At 37.9% G+C, this 24344-nt stretch overlaps 1 protein-coding gene across 1 annotated transcript in view; it reads right to left on the bottom strand.

Annotated features, from left to right (window-relative positions):
- Positions 1 to 23607, bottom strand: part of abcb7 (ATP binding cassette subfamily B member 7) — a 79742-nt gene extending 56135 nt beyond the window's left edge. Inside the window, exons 1-5 of the mRNA XM_039694181.2 lie at positions 23402 to 23607; positions 12140 to 12220; positions 11939 to 12013; positions 7601 to 7720; positions 2145 to 2277 (exon numbers count right to left, since the gene is read on the bottom strand). Coding sequence (XP_039550115.2) covers positions 2145 to 2277; positions 7601 to 7720; positions 11939 to 12013; positions 12140 to 12220; positions 23402 to 23551 — 559 coding nt within the window. The 5' untranslated portion in view covers positions 23552 to 23607. The remainder of the gene's footprint in view (positions 1 to 2144; positions 2278 to 7600; positions 7721 to 11938; positions 12014 to 12139; positions 12221 to 23401) is intronic.
- Positions 23608 to 24344: the final 737 nt, after the last annotated feature.

Genomic DNA, 24344 nt, shown 5'->3' with positions numbered 1-24344 from the left:
ACACCGAGACCAGAGAGAGTCGAGTCCGAGTCCATAGAGAGTCGAGTTCGAGTCGAGTCCGAGACCAGAGACGGTCGAGTCCGAGTCGAGACCGAGACCAGTGAGGGTTGATTAGCTAATTTACTTTTATTTACTTAGAGAAATCCTTTTTTTATTTTACTGAATTTACTTAGAGTTTAAAAAATATGATCAGTTTAGGGTAAAAAGGCCACATAGTAGGTGGTGTTAAAAGTAATTTTATTACAATTTGTCATGCGCAGTTGCGCACTAGAAAATCACCAATCACTGGGCGTGTCAATCAATTTAAAGAAATAATTTATTAACATACATTAATAATCATGAAAAATATTTTGAATTGAACTCGAGTGGACTCGGGAATAATTCCGAGTCCTAAAAAAAAAAATGTTCGAGTACGAGTCAATTCCGAGTCCAAATGGACACGAGTCCATGACAAGACCAAGACCATTAAAATATGGTCTCGAGACCGAGTCCGAGACGAGTCCGAGTCTCGAGTACTACAACACTGATTCGAGCTATAATGTATTTGTTTGTATTTTGCATGAAAAAAGGTTTTTCCTTTATGGTCCGAGTTCCAAAGTGGCATATAACAAAATAATTTATTAATTTATTTTTTAATCTACAGCAAAGTATAAATATTATGAAATTGCGTTTATAAAATAGTTTTGATTACAATGATCATGTTTGTGATTTTTGTTTATTCATTATGTACTCAATTTAAAGGAATATTCAGAAACAGGTGCAGTTACTGCTACCACTTCATTATTTATTAGACTGCCAACCAAAATAAAATAGGCCTACTTGATAATAGTATTGCAGAAATGCAAGTCAAGTTAAAGGATTAGTTCACTTTTGAAAAAACTTTTGCTGATAATTTACTCACCCCCATGTCATCCAAGATGTCCATGTCTTTCTTTCCTCAGTCGAAAAGAAATTTAGGTTTTTGATGAAAACATTCCAGGATTTTTCTCCATATAATGGACTTCAATGGGAACCGGATGGTTCAGGGTCCAAAAGACAGTTAATAACAGTTTCAGATGCAGCTTCAAATGTCTTTAAACGATATCAGACGATGAATAAGGGTCTTATCATGCGAAACGATCGGTTATTTCAAAACTTATTCCAAAAATGTATCTTTTCTAAGGACAAATGCTAGCCTTGCTCTATTCTGTGAGGCGCGTTTGCAACGTCACGTATTACATAATTACGTTCAAAAGGTCACGGGCGACGTAGCCGAAAGTACAGAATCAGTGTTTACAAGTTGAATGCATAGGTTGAACGTGAAAACTAACTCAAACGCCGTTTACAAAAAAGGAATTAAAAGGTAAAACAACGATGTCGGACGATTTTGATTCTGTACTTCCGGCTACGTCGCCCGTGACCTTTTGAACGTAATTACGTATTACGTGACGTTACAAACGCGCCTCACAGAATAGAGCAAGGCTAGCATTTGTCCTTAGAAAAGTTACATTTTTGGAATAAGTTTTGAAATAACCGATCGTTTCGCATGATAAGACCCTTATTCATCGTCTGGTGTCGTTTAAAGACATTTGAAGCTGCATCTAAAACTGTTATATGGAGAAAAATCCTGGAATGTTTTCATCAAAAACCTAAATTTCTTTTCGACTGAGGAAAGAAAGACATGGACATCTTGGATGACATGGGGGTGAGTAAATTATCAGCAAAAGTTTTTTCAAAAGTGAACTAATCCTTTAAACATTCTGCAGGAAAGTGTTCCACTCGAACACTTGGATATGCGGCTAATAACAGCACATTAATCTCGGTCAACGTTAGCGCGAGCCGCCGTGTAAAGTGGCTAATAACGTCAAGCGGATACTAGCGTATTTCAAATGATAGACCACATTTTGTGGTAAAAGAGTGACAGGCAAATGTTTGGCAAGTAACAAAAATTGAAGTATTGTTATCGGACTCTTTCTGGTCAGGAGACCAGATTAAAAATTGCATTAGAACCGAGAGCAGGCGCATGCATTACAAAACGCATTACGATGAATCTAAAAAGCAACATTGACACAAAGTTTGCAGTAAAGGTCAGATGGCATTTAATATGCAGCACCCTTCCCAAAAGGAAGTCAAACACCTGCCAAACAGGAGCAGGCAGAACTTACAGCCAATCAGAATAGTCGTTGCCATGGTGGCCACTGTGTTTGGCGCATCGCTCAGGTTCAACATGTGTCCCGACATCTGGTTCAGGTCGTCCACCGCATATTTAAACATGAAGGGCACCATCACATTGGTTATCTGGAGGACAAGCAGAAAAAAGCAAAGGTTGATGTGAGCACACCAAATGTTGTTCTGTGTTCTGAGTGCAGAAGCTCAGCCCTGCATTAACAGTGTGTGTGTGTGTGTGTGTCCTCTGCAGACTACCTTGATGCATCCACTAATAGAATTGAAATGGTTATTAAAGCTAATTAAAAGCTGGCAGAAAGCTGCAGGATCGCGCCAACAAACAGCAGCACATTAGCCGGACGACATTTGCCTCGAATTAAGCCACACTTCTGCTCACCCCTTTTTTATTGTATATGACTCATTTCAGGTGAACGGCAAACGTCGACGCCACACAATAATGAATCTCAAAGGCGAACGTCACGCCACCGTCCTGGTCGTACTTTACCCTGAAGATGACATTTTGTTTTGCATTATTTATTTTCTACCCCAATTCCTAAATAACTATAAGGCAAAAATACTGATATACGGTCAAACCAAAAATTATTCAGACACCAGATATAAGTTATTTTACTAGTGGGTGCAGGACACTATACTTCATTTATGTAAGTGAGGAGGGCAAAATAAAAGTAAACTGACATACTAAAGCCAAATATTCTTTATACTTATATAAATAAGAATTAATATTACTTAATTCTTTATACTATTATTCTTTATATATGGATTACCAGTCAAATTTATGCAAAATTTATCCAAAAATTATTCCGACACTTTGACCTGACCATGTTTTGCTTGTGTTTTTTCTTTAATTGCTAATGCAACCTTTTTTTTTTACCCCACTGACTGAACAAAATGAAGTATTGCTTGCTAATTGGTTGAGCTAAATTGGTATTATCTTATTGTGTAGTTAAATGGACTTGATGCACAGCTGCACTACTTCCTGAACTTAAGCCAGCTCCTTGTTTCCTGTCTGCCATTATTGGTCAAATTGATTAATCCAGGTGTGCCTGACCTCAGTAGTCACGGCAACAATAATCAGACACACCTGAATTAATCAATTTCGGCCAATAATGGCAGACAGGAAACCAGGAGCTGGCTTAAGTTCAGGAAGTAGTGCAGCTGGGCATAAAGCCAGTTGAACAGCGGACAGATATTCAACATAAGTCATATAGAGACAGTCGTACAGAGGAATGGACAAAACCACTGAAACATCAACTGATTTGATAACGGAGTTAAATTGTCATATATTATAGAGATGTTCCGATACCCTTTTTCTCTTCCCGATACCGATTCCGATACCTGAGTGTGTACAGTATCTATCCAGCTGCAATTCATACTAGCGCTGTATGAATTGATAGAATTATTACGATGTGCTTCAGACTCATCCCTCAATTAAACATGAACAAATACATACAGTGAACTAGAGTATTTTTGTTATATGAATTACATTTCACAGCAATATATTATTTATCTTAAGTGAAAAAGAACTTAATGCAGCCACACACTGTAAACTGAAAAAGGTATTTTAGATTTACAAAATAACTATATATATATATATATATATACAGTGGTGTGAATAAGTGTTTGCCCCCATGCTAAAGTTGCCTAAAAAGAGGAATAAAAAAATCATCTTTTGGATATTGATCTTAATGCCTTAATTAGAAAAATGAGGAAAACTCCAACCTTTCAGGACACAACTTTTCTTTGTGAATGAATAATGTATCATAAATAAATAAATGTTTTTCCTTAAAAAAATACTTTCATGTTATCACTGTGAAGCTGCTTTGATACAATCTGTATTGTGAAAAGTGCTATATAAATAAATGTGACTTGACTTAAAATACAGGGTGCATAAGTCAGGACACCCCTATGTTAAATTCAGGCAGGCAGATTTTTATTTTTTTTAAAAGCCAGTTATTTCATGGATCCAGGATAATATGCATCCTGATAAAGTTCCCTTGGCCTTTAAAAATAAAATATCCCCACATCATCACACACCTTCCACCACACCTAGAGATTGGCATGGTTTTACTTCAGTTAGCCTAATAGCTGGTTTGATTTGCATTGAAAGATGATCTTATGGAAAGTACCCCATGCCAATCTCTAGGTGTGGTGGAAGGTGTGTGATGATGTGGGGATATTTTAATCCCAAAGGCCAAGGGAACTTTATCAGGATGCATATTATCCTGGATCCATGAAATAACTGGCTTTTAAAAATAAAAATCTGCCTGACTCTATGGGAATTTAACATAGGGGGGCAATGACTTATGCACACTGTCTTTTAAGGAAAAACATTTATTTATTTATGACACATTATTCATTCACAAGGAAAATTTGAGTCCTTAAAGGTTGGAGTTTTCCTCATTTTTCTAATTAAGGCATTAAGATCAATATCCAAAAGATGATTTTTTATTCCTCTTTTTAGGCAACTTTAGAATGGGGGCAAACACTTATTCACACCACTGTGTATATATATATATATATATATATATATATAAAGTGTAACAAATAAATCTAGGGATCGAAAAAGATTATATGTGAATAATATAAGAAAATAATCTCTTTATATGTGAAGATCAATAAACTTTTTTTTTTATTTTGTTAAATAAACGATATTTCAGTTGTGCCAGCGGCTGGTCATCGAGAATTATAAACTCAATAACTTACATGTTGTTGGTTATATTTATCGCTCGTTGGCTGTTTCAAAAGTCACGGTTATAAAAATACCTGTGTGGACAAGCCTAAGTGAGGGGGAACTCTGTTCAAAAATATTGGTAAGCTGTTATTCTGACAATCGCAATGCTAAATAATACCTTTCTCTTTTCCTTGCTAAAGGCCTGTTCACACCAACGTATGATTACAATAATGATAATGATTAAGATATAGAAAGAAAAAAAGTACCACAACTATAACGGCACAGACAAAAAGATATCATGGAATCACTTTCAGAGTGATTTTTTCCCAGCTAATGTGAATGCTAAAAATATTGACAGCCAAGAGTGCCACCCCAGCTACTGGGTATTTTTTACTTTTGGTATTTTGGCATGTCCCTTTCAACTCTCTCTGTTCGTGGGCATCTTAAACAATACAAAAATGCATTTAGCACATATTTGTAAGAACTAAACATTCATCTGTAATATAAACAAGCTGCTAAATTGATATTTATACAGTGAGCCTGTCATTCAACTTAATGGATGACACTTTTTTGCATTGCACTGAATGGCAAAACTTCTACTCCAGCTTATATTGCAGGCCATCAACGTGCCACCCATATCAAACAGTGAAGTTAATCACCGTTATTCACAACATCTACTTATTTTTTCAAAAAAATCTAACAATAAGTGTTTTTTAGCATTTCACTGAATGATTTTTGAGCTAGCACACCATGCAAAGGTGGAATTATCAAATATTAAAGAACCATAAACTCTTCAAGACATCAAGGTGCGGTTTGATGATGTCACAGACTGTCGAATGACTATGTGTTTTGTATGAGACTTCAGAAAGGCTTCTAGATACTGTTACACTGAATGATCTCTTACAAACTACATTTTCAGGACAAAAGTCCCCTGGTTATTTAAATACTTAAAAAAGAACAAAAATAAACTACATTGTAAATAATATTAATACTGACACAGCCAACACATATTAGAAAATGCCAAGAAAACAATTATTTTTTTAACTTGGTATTTTTTATTTATTTAAAGCTGCAATGGCAAAATAAAAGTCTGGTGTTATTCATTACGCTGAATAACAATTTTAAACTTTGGAACATTTCCCCCATATGGTGAGATTTTATTTCCACAAAAGTTATTTGAAATTTAAGTAGACATTTTAGTTGCACATGTTTATAAAATTACTCTAGTAAATTACAAAATGTTGATGTCTTCCATTTAGCATAAAGGATCATCTCCAATAAGCTTCACTGAGACGGACCGCAACAATTATTTATTATTAATTATGACTACAGTTTGCTAAAATGTGGCACTTAAAATCTGCCAGTTCCAGCAGTATCGACAGACTTTTTAATGTCTAGCCAGTAGGGCTGTCAACTTTAGTCGTTTAGTCGACTAATCGGTCGATGCCGTCGTGGTCGACTGACATTCTTATTGGTCGACCAGTTGCATTTTTTTTTTTTTTTTACCAATAGAAGGAATTTTTCAATGATTTACTCCTTGATATTTATTCCTTTATAAGCAGTTATTTATTACTGTATTCTAAATATAATTAGCCTATGTTTTGTCCCCAACTTTAAAATGCTTTAATTTAGGCTATTTTTGTAACTGCGCCACAGTTTAGCGAACACACATAATACACTCGGGAACCGCACGTGTGGCCGGCTGCGCTGCTGCTCGCGCTCGGTAAGGGATGCTGTATTCATTCAGTTGGACCGCTGCTTGTTTTGGCTTTAGTCGACAAATGTCCAGGAAATCTAAATCTTTTGTCTGGCTGCATTTTAAAACAAAGACGACAAGACTGTGGAGGGAGGCGATCGCGTTGCTCCATTATGAGCGCGCAAGTCGCGCGCCTACATTTGAAATCGAACTTGAGCGCGCAAAAGACGTGAGCAGCCTTTTAACGGCTATATCATGCTGACTCAATAGATTGTGTTTTCTTAATGTTTTCGTTTTTATTTGTACACTTGACGCATTTGAAAATAGCCTAAATAATGCAACAAAACGAAAATAAACCTATACGCGGTCCTACAGCCTATTATTAGGATTGTTTTTAAGTTATTTGGGTTTTCTGTGTGTTGTTTAAAACGCCTTGATCGTCAGGACTAAAGTTAACCCATAGCTTTGAAAGTAAAGAAGAATATAAAGTCTGTATAAACGAGAGCTTTTGTTGGGATTTTTCATTATGTGGCAGATAGCAGTTATATTTTTTTGCAGCGTGTGGTGTGGTCAGGTGCGCGATTGTGACTGTTACTATAGACCTAGGACAGAGCTCTTCACTTTTTGCAGTTAAAAAATCACTTAATTTTCAAAGAATTGTATTATTATTATAGTTTTATTTATTTGTGATGTTTTTTCGTTGTTGTTTTATAAATGCTCAATGACAATTGTTTAAAAAATGTTAAATCAAAACATCACGTTTTTTTTTTTTTTTTTTTAGTCGACTAATCGTTGAGCAGGACTCGACTTTGGTCGACTAAGGATTTCTTTGGTTGAATACAGCCCTACTAGCCAGAGTGTGTTCAGTAAACAAACGTTTAATAAATATAATGTTTTGTTTCTAACCCCTGCTGTACTGAAAGCAAGCCGAACCGTGACTTCAGCCCTGTCAACCGTAATTTTAAGTGTGCCATTACACACCTAAGGCACAACATATCAAAACAGCCTGAATGTAAACTGAAATGTAAATTGTAGACAATGAGGTATTAGGTGATAAATGAACGCACCTTGGCTCCAGCGAGCAGACTCAGTGCTATGGCCACTCGAGCACGGAGGTCGGGTCTGTCTTTGGGCCAAACATACGTCAACATGGCTGAGAGGATCTTCGCTGTGTTCACTTCCTTCAGCTGGAAAAAAAAAAGAAAAGTTTTTTAAAGGGTTTCCCAGTTTTAAAACCATAAATCTGGAAGAAAAAGGTTGCATATTCTAGTTTTCATTCTCTTAAAATCCCTCGTAGTCAATCATTTTATCCTTTAAAACTCATCTTTGATCACCAAAATGACATTTAAAAGTTTTTTCCATTAAAGAATGTCTTCATGCCTTAAAATAGCTTGAATGTAACTAAACCCTTGCCTCCTTTTGGGGCTGTTTACACCTGGTCACTTCATTCGTTTTCTGTTATCTGATCATGAAAAGGACGGGTATAAATGCCCTCCGAAACGCAATCGAGACGGATTTGTATACGATCGCTCAAACCACTTCAGGAGGAGGTCTGGGCCGCAGAGTAAATGCATCTGGTTGTTGAAACCACATACAGTATGTAAATTTTACTCCTCCCAAAAATGCTTAAAAATAAATGCGAGAGCGTGTTATATAGGCTATATGTCATGTTACATGTCACGCTACTGCAACACGCATCACCTCAGATGAGCAGCTGAGCATCCATGTCTTTCTTTCTTCAGTCGAAAAGTCGAAATTAAGGTTTTTGATGAAAACATTCCATTATTTTTCTCCATATAATGGACTTCAATGGGAACCAAACAGTTCAAGATCCAAAAGACAGTTTCAGTGCAAACTGTTCAAATGGCTTTAAACGATTCCAGACGCTGAATAAGGGTCTTTATCAAGCGAAACGATCGCTCATTTAATAATAATAAAAATAAAATAACAAAAGTTAAGTTTTATCAGCTCAAATGGTCACCTTGCTCTGTTCTGTGATGAGCTTTTGTGACTCTACTGTTCAAACTCGTTCATCAAAATGAACAAATCTTTTTCCGAGTCTCTTTCATTTAGTTCGTTGAATCAACCAAATGACACGGAAAAAGATTTGTTCATTTTGATGAACGAGTTCGAACAGTAGAGTCACAAAAGCTCATCACAGAACAGAGCAAGGCAACCATTTGAGCTTATAAAACATAAAATTTGTTATTTATTTATTAAATGAGCGATCGTTTCACTTGATAAGACCCTTATTCAGCGTCTGGTGTCGTTTAAAGCCCTTTGAACAGTTTGCACTGAAACTGTCTTTTGGACCTTGAACCGTTTGGTTCCCATTGAAGTCCATTATATGGAGAAAAATCCTGGAATGTTTTCAACAAAAACCTTAATTTCTTTTCGACTGAAGAAAGAAAGACATGGACATCTTGGTTGACATGGGGGTGAGTAAATTATCAGCAAAAGTTTTCAAAAGTGAACTACTCCTTTAAGGACTTTAAAACATGCGTGTGCAGGCCAAAACAAAATGTATCTCAACATCCCAAGCATTTTCTGTAATACTCTTGAACTCGCAAAACTTCAAAATCGCTGGTAGCCCTTGGGGTAGGCACTCTTCAGATTGTGGAAGCCCGAAATTAATTTGACTAGGCCAAATAAAAAGACAATTTTTAATGTAGAAAATTGGTTGGGAGTCAAAACATCAATCAACATTTTTTTCATGCATTCCTGACCCGTTTTTTTGGGCCGAGTAGAACGGAAATACTGCCGTAAATCAATGTTCCTCTTAACACACACACACACACACAGTTGGCAATGTTCTCCACTCTGCACTCAATCTCTGTCACTTAGCACCAATAATTTAAGTGAGGACGGCACTGCTTTACAAGGGGTGGAAGCACCAGTTGTCTTCCACAAACGCCAGAACTTGCAATTGTATTAAAGTCCGACAACGCTAAAAGAGTTAATAATTCACATATAGACCATTTCACAAGATGTAAACAACACTGGTCCAGAAACACTTCCTGTTTCAGTTTGTAACTGTTTTCTTTATTTCACATGTAAAGAAAACATCTTAAAGATGTTTGTTTAACTTTTTGATTCAGTTTTAAATGTTCTGTTGGTTGTATTTTATCCCAGCTTTTATGTAGTGTTAAAAAAACTGAAACAGGAAGTGCTTCTGGGCCAGTGTTGTTTACATCTTGTGAAATGGTCTATTGAAGTGTAGCAATAAATAATAATAAAAATACCAGACTTTGAGGCAAATGCTCTAATTATTTAATGCTCTTTATAGCATATAAAACACCATATGATGGTCAAGTGACCTTTATTTAGGAAGCGCTTTTTACAATACAGATGTTTGTTTCAAAGCAGCTTTACAGAGATAGTGTGTTAGCACATGGGTTCACTCTGACAAGCAAAGTAAAGCATTGATGTGAAAGTGGAGCTTTAATTTTTTATTTTGTGTTTCTCTTAAAACAGGCTGTGGATAAATCAGCATGATCAAAAACTTGCACGGTCATATTTTTCCTTAAAACTAGTCAATACTGTGAATAAAGGGAGGAAGTTGATTACACTATTTCAGGTAGCCTGTCGGGTTAGGCATTTGGGTAGCCCGACTGGAAAACACAATGGGCCCGGGACGTCAGGCTAGTGATTTTCTGTGTGAACGTGCTGGTTGTGAATGATTATGTGATGCTGTATCAACATCTGCAGGAGGGGGCAGCAGAGATTCACAAGACTGCTCAGTTCAGTCCGCTGTCAATCAACCCGGCCGGTGATCAGTTTTTTTATTTATTTTTTTTTTATTTTTATTTTATTTTTTTATTTATTTATTTGGATCCCCATTAGCTTCCACAATGTGGTTGCTAGTCTTCCTGGGGCCCATAAGCGTACTAAAACTTATATACAATTAAAATACACAAATATAACATACATAAATATAACATTACCGCATGTACACATTTATCCGCATATACACACTCATATAGCATTTGATAATACCAGTACATATAGACAGTCACAAATTAACTGATGTAATACTATTAATTGTAATCTGTTTTAGAGTCTTCTTGTTTTAGAGTTAACCAACCCATCTACACCGCAAGAGGAACAAGACCTCCCAAACCAGACTGTCCACATTACAAACAAAGCTCCCATCAAGCACACTCATTCTAGCTCATCACATTTGTTAGATGTGTAAATAAGGCTGTTAAAGCACAGACACCTGTGAATATGGTGAGTTTTGGTATGGAAACATGGAACACAATAGGAAAAATCTGAACTTCACCATATCCAAATGACCGAATCATACGCAAATGCACTCGATAGTTTAAGAGGAATAAAAAAAATCAAATAAAAAAAAGCTATAAGAGGAAGAGGCTCAGTTTGTTTTAGATGAAAGAATTATTGACCATTCGCACTTAAATGTAAAAAATACGTTTGTACTCGCATAACGGTCTGTCACAGAGACAAATGAGGCTGTTACATAATCTGACAACTCATAGCAACGAGGACTGGATATATCTCTCAACCTGGTTTAACTTTTCCCCAATTCAGTCCCACAGCCGCTCTTCTGACACTCAGTCCGGCTGAAGAACGGGATCCAGGAACGGGATGCGTTCACTTTACGTTCGAAAAATCACTTGCACAATCGATCGGACCAACCAACAAGTTTCGAAAACGAAAATACCAAAACTTTTTTGTTTACCAAAAATGTGTTTTAGGTGGACCGATCAATACAGTACACAGTATATGTAGGACGTTTGTATTTTCTGTTAACAAAATGCTTTTTAATATTCACTATTACTTCAATGCAAGTGAACAAACGCGCCGTTATTTGTTGCGTAGTGACGTGTGTGTTCAAGTAAGCCAGAAATGCGCAGATTCTGCAATACGCTGTATTTAATATATCATGAGGACTCACGAGTTGTGTATTTGCGCTAAATCCACGCAGATTTGGCTTACACGAACTTCCCCAGCAAAGAAAGTGAGTGAACACGGAAACACATCAAATTAGCTCGTGATTTGACAGCGTTTCCCGCCAAAGTTCACGTTTACCCGCATTTGGCGAGTCGGAGGGAGTTTATTTCAAATCCCTGAATGTTTCTCTCCTGTTTGTCATTGTGACGAAACTTCACGCCAATAAATCATCAGAAATACCGCAACTCTTTACGTTCGTCCTAATGCCTGTTAGGTGTCCATGAATTTGCCTATATTTGGTGTTGAAAATGGAAATGGAAATTGACTTACAAAATGAACAGGATTTTGTGACAGCCAGAAGTTTAATCAAACCTTTTTGTTTCCAACGTGAAGACGTTGAGTTTTTGAGATCCCATGTAATACATTAAATTGCATTCGCATCCATGATTTGGGGTGAAAAACCCCTCTGCCATACAAACAAAAGCCCTTACCACATTTTTGGGATCTGCATTGAGCCCTCCACCTGCATTCCCGTGCCAGCACTGTCTCTCTGGAAGATGTAAATGCTGGAACAGACCAACTCACATATTAACACTTTCCCCCCAGCATTTTAGTTAGATGAAGCAAGCATCAATTTCATGAAAAATCAAACACAATGTCTTGTATTATACACTATTTGAATGAAGACTTACTTTGACTGCTTCTAAGATCTGTCGGCTGTTCTGACCTCGGCCGTTGGCCCATGTTGATGACGCGCTTCGTTGACTCGACAGCTGAAGGAAAGAGAAGAAATATGATATTCATGGAATTTATATGAAAATAAATGGGAATCAACAAGATTTATTTCACAATGTATATCTACTTTACCTCATAAGCACATCTAGTTTTTCACTTTTTATTATTCATTCACCTATTTCTAGCTAAACAGGAGGCTGGATCTGGAGGGTCTAAATACATTTCATAATGGATTTTATGGGGCTGGGGAATCAACCACTGATCTAAGTACTAAAATTGTCAGAGGTAGGATATCTGGGGGCGTGGCTTAGGGCTGGGCGATATGGCCCAAAAAAATTATCACGATATTTTTTTTTATATCAGTCGATATCGATAATTATCACGATATATGTCAAATCTGTATTTTTTTCAAGTTTAAAGGCAGATTTTTGCAACTAAGTGAAAGTTGTATAAACCAGAGTGTTAATTGTGTTTTTAAACTACTATTTAGGGGCCAAGCACCGAAGGTGCGGAGGCACCTATTGTATCTGTGCCGGTTCTTATTAGGGGCCAAGCACCGAAGGTGCGGAGGCACCTATTGTATCTGTGCCGGTTCTTATTATTAGGGGCCAAGCACCGAAGGTGCGGAGGCACCTATTGTATCTGTGCCGGTTCTTATTATTATTATTATTATTATTCTTCTTCCGACTGGGCGTCTATGGCAGCCCATAGACCGGTTTGCGGGAAAGTTGTTTTGGTTTGACATTCTGATAGAGGACAGTCCCAACTTTAAATACACCAATTTTGGTGTCTCTAACTCATTCCCTCTAGCGCCACCAACTGTCCAAAGTTTCACTTTTATTATGCTAATAACTTTTGAACCGTAAGGCCTATCAACAAAATTCTTTTTTCCTCTTGTTCCTGAGCTCATGGCGATTCGATCGCACCCTATGACGTCATTTTCCGTCATAAAAAAACGGCCGCCATTTTGAATTTTCTAAAAAACCTACTTTTGCGAACTCGTCCTAGACGGTTTGTCCGATTTTCACCAAAATCGCTCCGGATCATCTCCAGGCAGTGCTGACAAAAAGTTATGGAATTCAAGATGATTCGAATAACCGTTTTCGAAAAACGCGCAAACTAATTTTACGTAGCGCTTGCGAAAACAGACGTGAGGCTGTATCTCCGCAACGCTTCATCCTATTCAGACCAAACTTGGTACATGTCATCACAAGCATGATCTGAGGCTACATGCAGCGTTTCGGCGCAGCGCCACCTAGTGGTCCGGAGATATAAAAAATGGCTATTTTTGCTCATAACTTCTGAACGGTTTCTCCAAAAATCAAAAACTTGGTCTCGATAGATTCAGGGCGTCATGCCGAGTCGACCGATATCCAATTTTCCCAGATCGGCCATTTTGGCTGTCAGCCATTTTGAATTATGTGCGAAAATGCTGTATTTTTTGAACGCATGAACGAATTGTTACGAAACTCGGTATGGGTCATCAGTACGATGCCCTGAAGGAGCCTGAGAAGTTTCGAAACAGCGCCACCTATTGGTGAATTGTTTTATTCAAACGCATATAACTTTGGGTGTGGTACACTTATTTTCACGGGAGTCATATTTTTGAGGTCCTGAATCGTTGCCGAGTCAAACGATACTAAACATGCTGGGTTTCGTGTTACGGTTGGTGTAGCGTAGCGATTTAGCGCGAAAAAAACACTTGGCGATATCTTCAAAACCGCTGTTCCGATCGAGACGAAACCACTGCCAGAAACACGGAATCATAGCTTGTTAACTATATGCAAATGCCCAAATGCGAAAATATTGATAGTAAGGGGTAGTAAAATTCAAACAAAGTCATGTGTCAGTCATTTTTTATGTGTTTTTTCATATAAATGTTTATAACTCGGAAGTGAATTGAGATATTTGCACCAAAATTGACACACATATGTATGGGGTCACTCTGAGGACACATAAAAAAAATTGTGGGACTGAGCCTCTTGGTGGCGCTATAATAGAACAAAACGTGAAATTCCCATTGACTTCAATAGAGTTTTGTGAAATAAAATGCTATACTAAACAAATGCATTGGTGTAATATTACAAAACTCAGTGTGTGCCATAAGCAGCATGCCCTGAAGGTACTCAAAAGATTTTGAGACAGCGCCACCTGTTGGTCAAAAGTTATAATTAATTTCTGAGAACGCTAATAACTTTTGAATAAATTTGCCTATTGCAATGAAACTGATCTTAATAGATTCCTTCGGTTATGCCGAAAACATAGATATCAGGTTTTCCATAATCAGACAAACGTCCTGTTTGCCATCTTTATTTCTTTGAAAAACCTTCTTTTTCGAACTCCTCCTAGACCGTTTGTTCGATTTTCACGAAAATTGAATAGTATCATCTCCAGACCGTGCCGACTAAAAGTTATGAATTGCACGATGATAGACAAAACCGTTTTTGTATACCACAGCATCAAAATTTAGGCATGCTGCCAAAATTACTATTTAGGCTTTATCTCTGCAATGCCTTCACATTTTGACACCAAACTTTGCATGTGTCATTGTCACCTCACTCTGACCACATCACATCTATTTCGTAACTGCGCCACCTATTGTTCGAAAGTGATAACCCATTAAATCATCTTATAAGTTAATGTTTATGTGATTTTCTTAGCCATTTGCCCAAAGTTCTCTCAAACTGCCCTTAATTGCTCCTTGCTGCAGTTGGTCTGCCACTCCTTGCCATTTTGGCATATGTTGCCGCTTCTTGCGCTTGGCCCCGGTAATGGCTGCTTGCAGCTATATTTATTATTATTATTCTTCTTCCGACTGGGCGTCTATGGCAGCCCATAGACCGGTTTGCGGGAAAGTTGTTTTGGTTTGACATTCTGATAGAGGACAGTCCCAACTTTAAATACACCAATTTTGGTGTCTCTAACTCATTCCCTCTAGCGCCACCAACTGTCCAAAGTTTCACTTTTATTATGCTAATAACTTTTGAACCGTAAGGCCTATCAACAAAATTCTTTTTTCTTCTTGTTCCTGAGCTCATGCCGATTCGATCGCACCCTATGACGTCATTTTCCGTCATAAAAAAACGGCCGCCATTTTGAATTTTCCAAAAAACCTACTTTTGCGAACTCGTCCTAGACGGTTTGTCCGATTTTCACCAAAATCGCACCGGATCATCTCCAGGCAGTGCTGACAAAAAGTTATGGAATTCAAGATGATTCGAAGAACCGTTTTCGATAAACGCGCAAACTAATTTTACGTAGCGCTTGCAAAAACAGACGTGAGGCTGTATCTCCGCAACGCTTCATCCTATTCAGACCAAACTTGGTACGTGTCATCACAAGCATGACCTGAGGCTACGTGCAGCGTTTCGGCGCAGCGCCACCTAGTGGTCCGGAGATATGAAAAATGGCTATTTTTGCTCGTAACTTCTGAACGGTTTGTCCAAAAATCATAAACTTCACCTCGTTAGATTCAGGGCGTCATGCCGAGTCGACTGATATGCAATTTTCCCAGATCGGCCATTTTGGCTGTCGGCCATTTTGAATTATGTGCTAAAATGCTGTATTTTTTGAACGCATAAACGAATTGTTACGAAACTCGGTATGGGTCATCAGTACGATGCCCTGAAGGAGCCTGAGAAGTTTCGAAACAGCGCCACCTAGTGGTTAATTTCTTTTTTCAAACGCTTATAACTTTGGGTGTGGTACACTTATTTTCACGGGAGTCATCTTTTTGAGTTCCTGAATCGTTGCCGAGTCCAACGATACTAAACATGCTGGGTTTCGTCTTACGGTTTGTGTAGCGTAGCGATTTAGCGCGGAAAAAACACTTGGCGATATCTTTAAAACCGCTGTTCCGATCGAGACGAAACCACCGCCAGAAACACGGAATCATAGCTTGTTAACTATACGCTAATGCCCAAATGCGAAAATATTGATAGTAAGGGGTAGTAAAATTCAAACAAAGTCATGTGTCAGTCATTTTTTACGTGTTTTTTCATATAAATGTTTATAACTCGGAAGTGAATTGAGATATTTGCACCAAAATTGACACACATATGTATGGGGTCACTCTGAGGACACATAAAAAAAATTGTGGGACTGAGCCTCTTGGTGGCGCTATAATAGAACAAAACGTGAAATTCCCATTGACTTCAATAGAGTTTTGTGAAATAAAATGCTATACTAAACTAATGCATTGGTGTAATATTACAAAACTCAGTGTGTGCCATAAGCAGCATGCCCTGAAGGTACTCAAAAGATTTTGAGACAGCGCCACCTGTTGGTCAAAAGTTATAATTAATTTCTGAGAACGCTAATAACTTTTGAATAAATTTGCCTATTGCAATGAAACTGATCTTAATAGATTCCTTCGGTTATGCCGAAAACATAGATATCAGGTTTTCCATAATCAGACAAACGTCCTGTTCGCCATCTTTATTTCTTTGAAAAACCTTCTTTTTCGAACTCCTCCTAGACCGTTTGTCCGATTTTCACGAAAATTGAATCGTATCATCTCCAGACCGTGCCGAATAAAAGTTATGAATTGCACGATGATAGACAAAACCGTTTTCGTATACCACAGCATCAAAATTTAGGCATGCTGCCAAAATTACTATTTAGGCTTTATCTCTGCAATGCCTTCACATTTTGACACCAAACTTTGCATGTGTCATTGTCACCTCACTCTGACCACATCACATCTATTTCGTAACTGCGCCACCTATTGTTAGAAAGTGATAACCCATTAAATCGTCTTATAAGTTAATGTTTATGTGATTTTCTTAGCCATTTGCCCAAAGTTCTCTCAAAATGCCCTTAATTGCTCCTTGCTGCAGTTGGTCTGCCACTCCTTGCCATTTTGGCATATGTTGCCGCTTTTTGCGCTTGGCCCCGGTAATGGCTGCTTGCAGCTATATTTATTATTATTATTATTCTTCTTCCGACTGGGCGTCTATGGCAGCCCATAGACCGGTTTGCGGGAAAGTTGTTTTGGTTTGACATTCTGATAGAGGACTGTCCCAACTTTAAATACACCAATTTTGGTGTCTCTAACTCATTCCCTCTAGCGCCACCAACTGTCCAAAGTTTCACTTTTATTATGCTAATAACTTTTGAACCGTAAGGCCTATCAACAAAATTCTTTTTTCCTCTTGTTCCTGAGCTTATGCCGATTCGATCGCACCCTATGACGTCATTTTCCGTCATAAAAAAACGGCCGCCATTTTGAATTTTCCAAAAAACCTACTTTTGCGAACTCGTCCTAGACGGTTTGTCCGATTTTCACCAAAATCGCACCGGATCATCTCCAGGCAGTGTTGACAAAAAGTTATGGAATTCAAGATGATTCGAATAACCGTTTTTGATAAACGCGTAAACAAAATTTACGTAGCGCTTGCGAAAACAGACGTGAGGTTGTATCGCCGCAACGCTTACTCGTTTTCACACCAAACTTGGTATGTGTTATCACAAGCATGACCTGAGGCTACGTGCTGCGTTTCGGCGCAGCGCCACCTAGTGGTCCGGAGATATGAAAAATGGCTATTTTTGCTCGTAACTTCTGAACGGTTTCTCCAAAAATCAAAAACTTGGTCTCGTTAGATTCAGGGCGTCATGCCGAGTCGACCGATATCCAATTTTCCCAGATCGGCCATTTTGGCTGTCGGCCATTTTGAATTATGTGCTAAAATGCTGTATTTTTTGAACGCATGAACGAATTGTTACGAAACTCGTTATGGGTCATCAGTACGATGCCCTGAAGGAGCCTGAGAAGTTTCGAAACAGCGCCACCTAGTGGTGAATTGTTTTATTCAAACGCTTATAACTTTGGGTGTGGTACACTTATTTTCACGGGAGTCATATTTTTGAGGTCCTGAATCGTTGCCGAGTCCAACGATACCAAATATGTCGGGTTTCGTCTCACAGATGGCGTAGCGTAGCGATTTAGCGCGAAAAAAACACTTGGCGATATCTTCAAAACCGCTGTTCCGATCGAGACGAAACCACCGCCAGAAACACGGAATCATAGCTTGTTAACTATACGGTAATGCCCAAATGCGTAAATATTGATAGTAAGGGGTAGTAAAATTCAAACAAAGTCATGTGTCAGTCATTTTTTACGTGTTTTTTCATATAAATGTTTATAACTCGGAAGTAAATTGAGATATTTGCACCAAAATTGACACACATATGTATGGGGTCACTCTGAGGACACATAAAAAAAATTGTGGGACTGAGCCTCTTGGTGGCGCTATAATAGAACAAAACGTGAAATTCCCATTGACTTCAATACAGTTTTGTGAAATACAATGCTATACTAAACAAATGCTTTGGTCTAACATTACGAAACTCAGTGTGTGCCATAAGCAGCATGCCCTGAAGGTACTCAAAAGATTTTGAGACAGCGCCACCTGTTGGTCAAAAGTTATAATTAATTTCTGAGAACGCTAATAACTTTTGAATAAATTTGCCTATTGCAATGAAACTGATCTTAATAGATTCCTTGGGTTATGCCGAAAACATAGATATCAGGTTTTGCATAATCAGCCAAACTTCCTGTCCGCCATCTTTATTTCTTTGAAAAGCCTTCTTTTTCGAACTCCTCCTAGACCGTTTGTCCGATTTTCACGAAAATTTAATCGCATCATCTCCAGACCGTGCCGACTAAAAGTTATGAATTGCACGATGATAGACAAAACCGTTTTCGTATACCACAGCATCAAAATTTAGGCATGCTGCCAAAATAACTATTTAGGCTTTATCTCTGCAATGCCTTCACATTTTGACACCAAACTTTGCATGTGTCATTGTCACCTCCCTCTGACCACATCACATCTATTTCGTAACTGCGCCACCTATTGTTCGAAAGTGATAACCCATTAAATCATCTTATAAGTTAATGTTTATGTGATTTTTTTAGCCATTTGCCCAAAGTTCTCTCAAAATGCCCGTAATTGCTCCTTGCTGCAGTTGGTCTGCCACTCCTTGCCATTTTGGCATATGTTGCCGCTTCTTGCGCTTGGCCCCGGTAATGGCTGCTTGCAGCTATATTTATATTTATGTTCATTAACAAAAACAGTAACATCTGTTTTTTTTTTTCTTACGCAACAACCACATTTTTATTTGGTAAAAAGTAATATTCTGACTGTTTGAGTTGTATTCAAATTAACCATTGGTCATTCAGTATCATGCATTTAGATCATGATAACCACAGATAAAACCAGGTATAGCCTATTAACTTAGCTCCTCACTATTATGGCATAACTTTATGGTTTCTGTATTTTTTGTATGAAAAACAATAGCCTAAAAGTTGAATACATTATTAAATACTGTATTTATATTCCATTAGTAATAATACATTGTCTACATTAGTAATATTATACAATTCAATATGTATATCCCACATTTCATGGTGCAGTTAATATTACCAGGCTAACCTCACAGTAAATCCATGGTAGGCTAAATGGATTCAGTATCAATTCAGATTCTGACTGTATCGTTGCACGCAGTGTTTCTCCTTTTTGTCAGCGGTGTTTCATCTGCTTTTAAACTGGTTTAAACTTGACATTTATGTTCTTCGCTGAACTCAAGCGCTTCTCACTGGATCTCGTGAGCAAAACGATCGCGTCTGCGTGAGCTCGCGCTCCGCTCAATGCACTGCCATTTTAGACTTTGACCCGAGCGGATAAATGCTCCGTGTGGCGCGCGCGGTTTAAATGAGTTTCGTTCCGCTTTTGACGCATTAAACATTATCGAACATTTATCGACCTCTTGATATCGTTTTATCGAGAAAAATTATATTGCGATAATTATCGTTATCGTTTTATCGCCCAGCCCTAGCGTGGCTATCCTCTGGAATAAGAACTACGATTCACTAATATCAGTGGTAAGATTGGGTGTGGATTAGTAATTGGACCTTTCATTTTGAGTCCTGAATAAAGTTATCCAAAAACATTAAATTTCTCGGGAAAGTTGCAACTGTGTCAAGCTTTGTGAAATATGATACAAATATGATTTGCGCCATAAAATATATAGATATTTAGCTTATTTATTAGTTAAATACCTGTCAGTTATCTATTGAAGGGCTGTACATTCTTCGACTGAATACACACAACCTTTTACCATCAGGAGGACTCTGGCGACTTTGACTAAAGGGGTCATATGATGCTATTTTGATAAATTCATTATTTTGTTTATTTGGTTAATGGAATAGAATTAAACTAGGGTTGTCAACGATTAATCGACCACCGATTATTTGTCGATAATACATTTAATCGATAAAACTTACGGATCATCGATTAAGCAGGATCATGCTGCTCAACCCGAAACATGTAAGTGAGCGAACCGGTGTGGTGAAGTGTTGAGTCCCACTGAATGACACACACCTGAATGACACACACCTGAATGACACACACCTGAATGACACACACCGGAGTTGTTTGGGACTATTGCGTGTGCATTCGCAAATGTAAGTTGTAATAGTTTATTTTGTGTACGCCTATCTATATCTGATTTCTCTCATATTGGTCCTCGTTCAAACATTGACACATGTCTGTCTCTTTCCACACACACTCATCAGCCTGCTATCAGTGGTCCTCAACTGGTTTAGCTATAATGAGTAGGGTTGGGTATCGAGAATCGAGTATCGATTGGAACCGGGACTAACTTTTCGTTTTTCCCGGAATCGTTCAAAAGTTAAAATTTCAATTCCTAGTTTCGATATTCACAGTCCGCCGAGCGGAAGAAGAAACCGCTGAACAACACCAACGAAGAAGCGTCTACCGGAAGTGTTGGCATAACCGCGCGAGTCGAACATGAGTAGCTTACGTCGGCGATCCAAAGTGTGGCTTCACTTTTCTAAAAATTAACGAAATCTCGGCAAAATGCAAAATTTGTGACAAGTATTTGTGACAGAAGGAGTATTTCCTTCAGAAAGACCGTTGGTTAGCAAGGTTAGCTAAACTTTTTTGACCCTGCCTCTTAAAAGAATCGAATTTGAGAATCGTTAGGAACCGGAATCGAAACAAGGAATCAGAATCGTTCAAATTCAAACGATACCCAACCCTAATAATGAGAGCCACTTTTTCTCATGGATCTAATTAAGTCGCTCACGCACTGTTTATGTTCATCCCCCCATGTTTCACACACACAAACCTCTGGCAGAAACTAGTTAGCATGGTAAATAAATACACAATACTAACATGAACTGTTAATAAAACATATGGACACTGATTCTGATGAACATCATACTAGCAAATCCTTCTCAGCTAACACTCGACGTATCGTTTACGCAGTTTATTGGTACTTTTTGGTAAATTCATGACTTCCTAACTGACAACGCAAGTTCTTTATAGAAGTGATGTATAGAAAATGGCCTTTTATTTCTAAATTATGACAGATTTTGATGAATAAATCATACTAACATTTTAAATGCACCTCAAGAAACAGAATTAGCCGGGACGTCCCGTATTTTTGGCCTGATTTATTTGTCCCGTACTGAGGACCTCCCTTGTCCCGATTAAATAGACTACTACACTGATCTGACTGATACAACAGCAACACAACACCTGTCATCATCCAATCACAGCCCACACTCACAAGGATCAGACCATACAAATCAAAAACTCTAAATTGAGAATTAATTATTCTTTTCTTTTGGGACAAATCATTGTTTGATTTGGGGACAGAATCCACTACTGTCTGGTTCGACCCGGACTGGTGCTAATGGTAAATCCCTTTTTGATTTCGGCATATCAGTTTTTGGTGAATTCAAACAACGTGATTATTGTTCATGAGTGAAACATCCGGCCACGCAAGAAAACATGAAATCTTCCTGAGGGAATAATATGCTGATTTACCCCCTAAGACACATTTCTGATTATTATTAATGTTTAAAAAAAGAAGTCAGGATTCTTTGATGAATAGAAAGTTCAAAGTAGATTTATTCGAAATAAAAAAAAGCTTTCGTAACATTATAAATGTATTTACTGTCACTTTTGATTACTTTAATGTGTCCTTGCGGAATAAAAGTAGGGTATTACTTTCTTTAATTTCTTTCTAATGTAGAGTATAATATTACAAAAGCTTTATATTTCAGATAAATGCTATTATTTTGAACTATGGTTTGTCTGTAACGTGACTTTTTTGTGTGACCTTAAACTTAGTTTTAGAATTAAATTGACCATGAATAGATTAAGCAAAACAAATGTGAGGAAAAAATTTGTCTGTCAAAAAAAAAAACTATCATAAAAATGTACGAAATGTACTATTATAAACGAACGAAATGAATGAATTGACTCAGAAAATGATTTGTTCATTTTGATAAACGAGTTCGAACGGGAGAGTCACAAACGCTCATCAAAGAACAGAGGAAGGCGAGCATTTAAGCTTATAAAACTTAAACTTTGTTATTTATTAAATGAGCGATCGTTTCGCTTGATAAGACCCTTATTCATCGTCTGGAATCATTTAAAGCCCTTTGAACAGTTTGCAGTTTGCACTCACTGAAAGTGTCTTTTGGACCTTGAACCGTTTGATTCCCATTAAAGTCCATTATATGGAGAAAAATCCTGGAATGTTCTCATCAAAAACCTTAATTTCTTTTCGACTGAAGAAAGAAAGACATGGACATCTCGGATGACACGGGGGTGAGTAAATCACAGATCTTTGGCAAAAAATACTATAAGGGGAGTGTGTTTTTGGCGTAAATGGGGTCTGTCACATGTGACTCTGATATGAGCTGAACAGAGGGCGGGATTCAGTCTTATCTAAGCACACATGTTGTGTGTGTTACTTATATATCATGTGACCTACTGGTTGAAAGGGGTTAACTCCAAACCAACAGCTAAAAGTTACGTTGAAACCAACTAATTTATCTACAAACTAAAGTGAACTAGTCATGTGACATTATAGGCATATCCTGCAAGTACCTCCATACTAGCTAGCAGAAATGATACTGTAGCTCCTACAACAACACATTTACACAACAGAACAGGGACAATTTCATTAGTCACGATGAACCACGTCAACTTCCTACTTAACAACAACAACAACAACAGCTAGTCACAACACCACGCAAACAACACAACAACTGTGTACAGTCACTACTTTTACTGTACGTAGCGTTGCTATATAGTGTAAGGTTGCTTTTGTGAGCTCCAGGGTGTTTGTAAAGTTTGAGGAGGACTGCCCTTGTGTGTGTGTGACAGAGGTGAATGTACCTGATAAGTGCTCCGCTGTTTCCGCTGGTTCGCCACTCGGTGGTCGTGACAGATCCACGCGTGGACGGATCGGCTCTGCTGAAGCAACAGGGACAATTTACGCCTTTGAATGTGAAAGCCACATTTCAGCGGGACCAACAGCGGCGCCATGCTGAACCGAAGGGCTGAGGCAACGTCACGCGTGACGTCATTTCCGCTCAGCTGAGTCCTGTAGCCACTATTTTTTTTTTTTTAATTTATTTATTTTTTTATTGCAAATGAAAACAACAGTATACAAATTATACAAAGCATACAACATTAATGGGCTCTATGCACGGCGTTATTTCCGGTGAAGCATTAGGGATGCTCGATAACTTCCGCCGATCATAGAGTCCAATGCAATACCGAGAATTTATATTGAATTTTATACTCCATGGTTATACTAATGAAACGTTAGTCACAAAAACAGATAAAACAGACACCCCTCGTTGTGTTTATGCTTCTTTTTAAAATTATATTAAATAAACATAACTATATATAAAATTACATCTAAACGTATGTACGTTTCGTTTCAAAGACGGGAGGACAGTAAATATTGAAGACTCTGCCATAATCCCGTTTTCTCCGGTTTTCCTCCGCTTTAATCTACACAACCAGAAATGGACGAGCATCCTTACGTCAAATGCGGAACTTATGCGTGCATATAGCCCATATTACCCTTGCCAGGGGGTATCACATACATTCAAACAAATTGTAAGTAATAGAAACACGACCGCGCGTTTCGTAGGCATCATCAGTTTTGTTGTGTAATTAAATGCTAAAGAAAAGAAAACAAAAGAAAATCAGTAGCCCTCTAACCGTATAGCCCTTATCCTGTAATTGTGGACAAATGTGGGCACAGAGGACTCAGGTGTGATCCTAATTTTTATTTAATATAAATGTTTATGTCACTGTCTTCGATAAA

Source organism: Pimephales promelas, chromosome 9, assembly GCF_988280905.1.
Source record: "Pimephales promelas chromosome 9, fPimPro1.hap1.1, whole genome shotgun sequence".
Taxonomy (NCBI): Eukaryota; Metazoa; Chordata; class Actinopteri; order Cypriniformes; family Leuciscidae; genus Pimephales; species Pimephales promelas.
The sequence above is the reverse complement of the archived record's forward strand: the minus strand, read 5'-3'. Positions and strand labels throughout refer to the sequence as shown.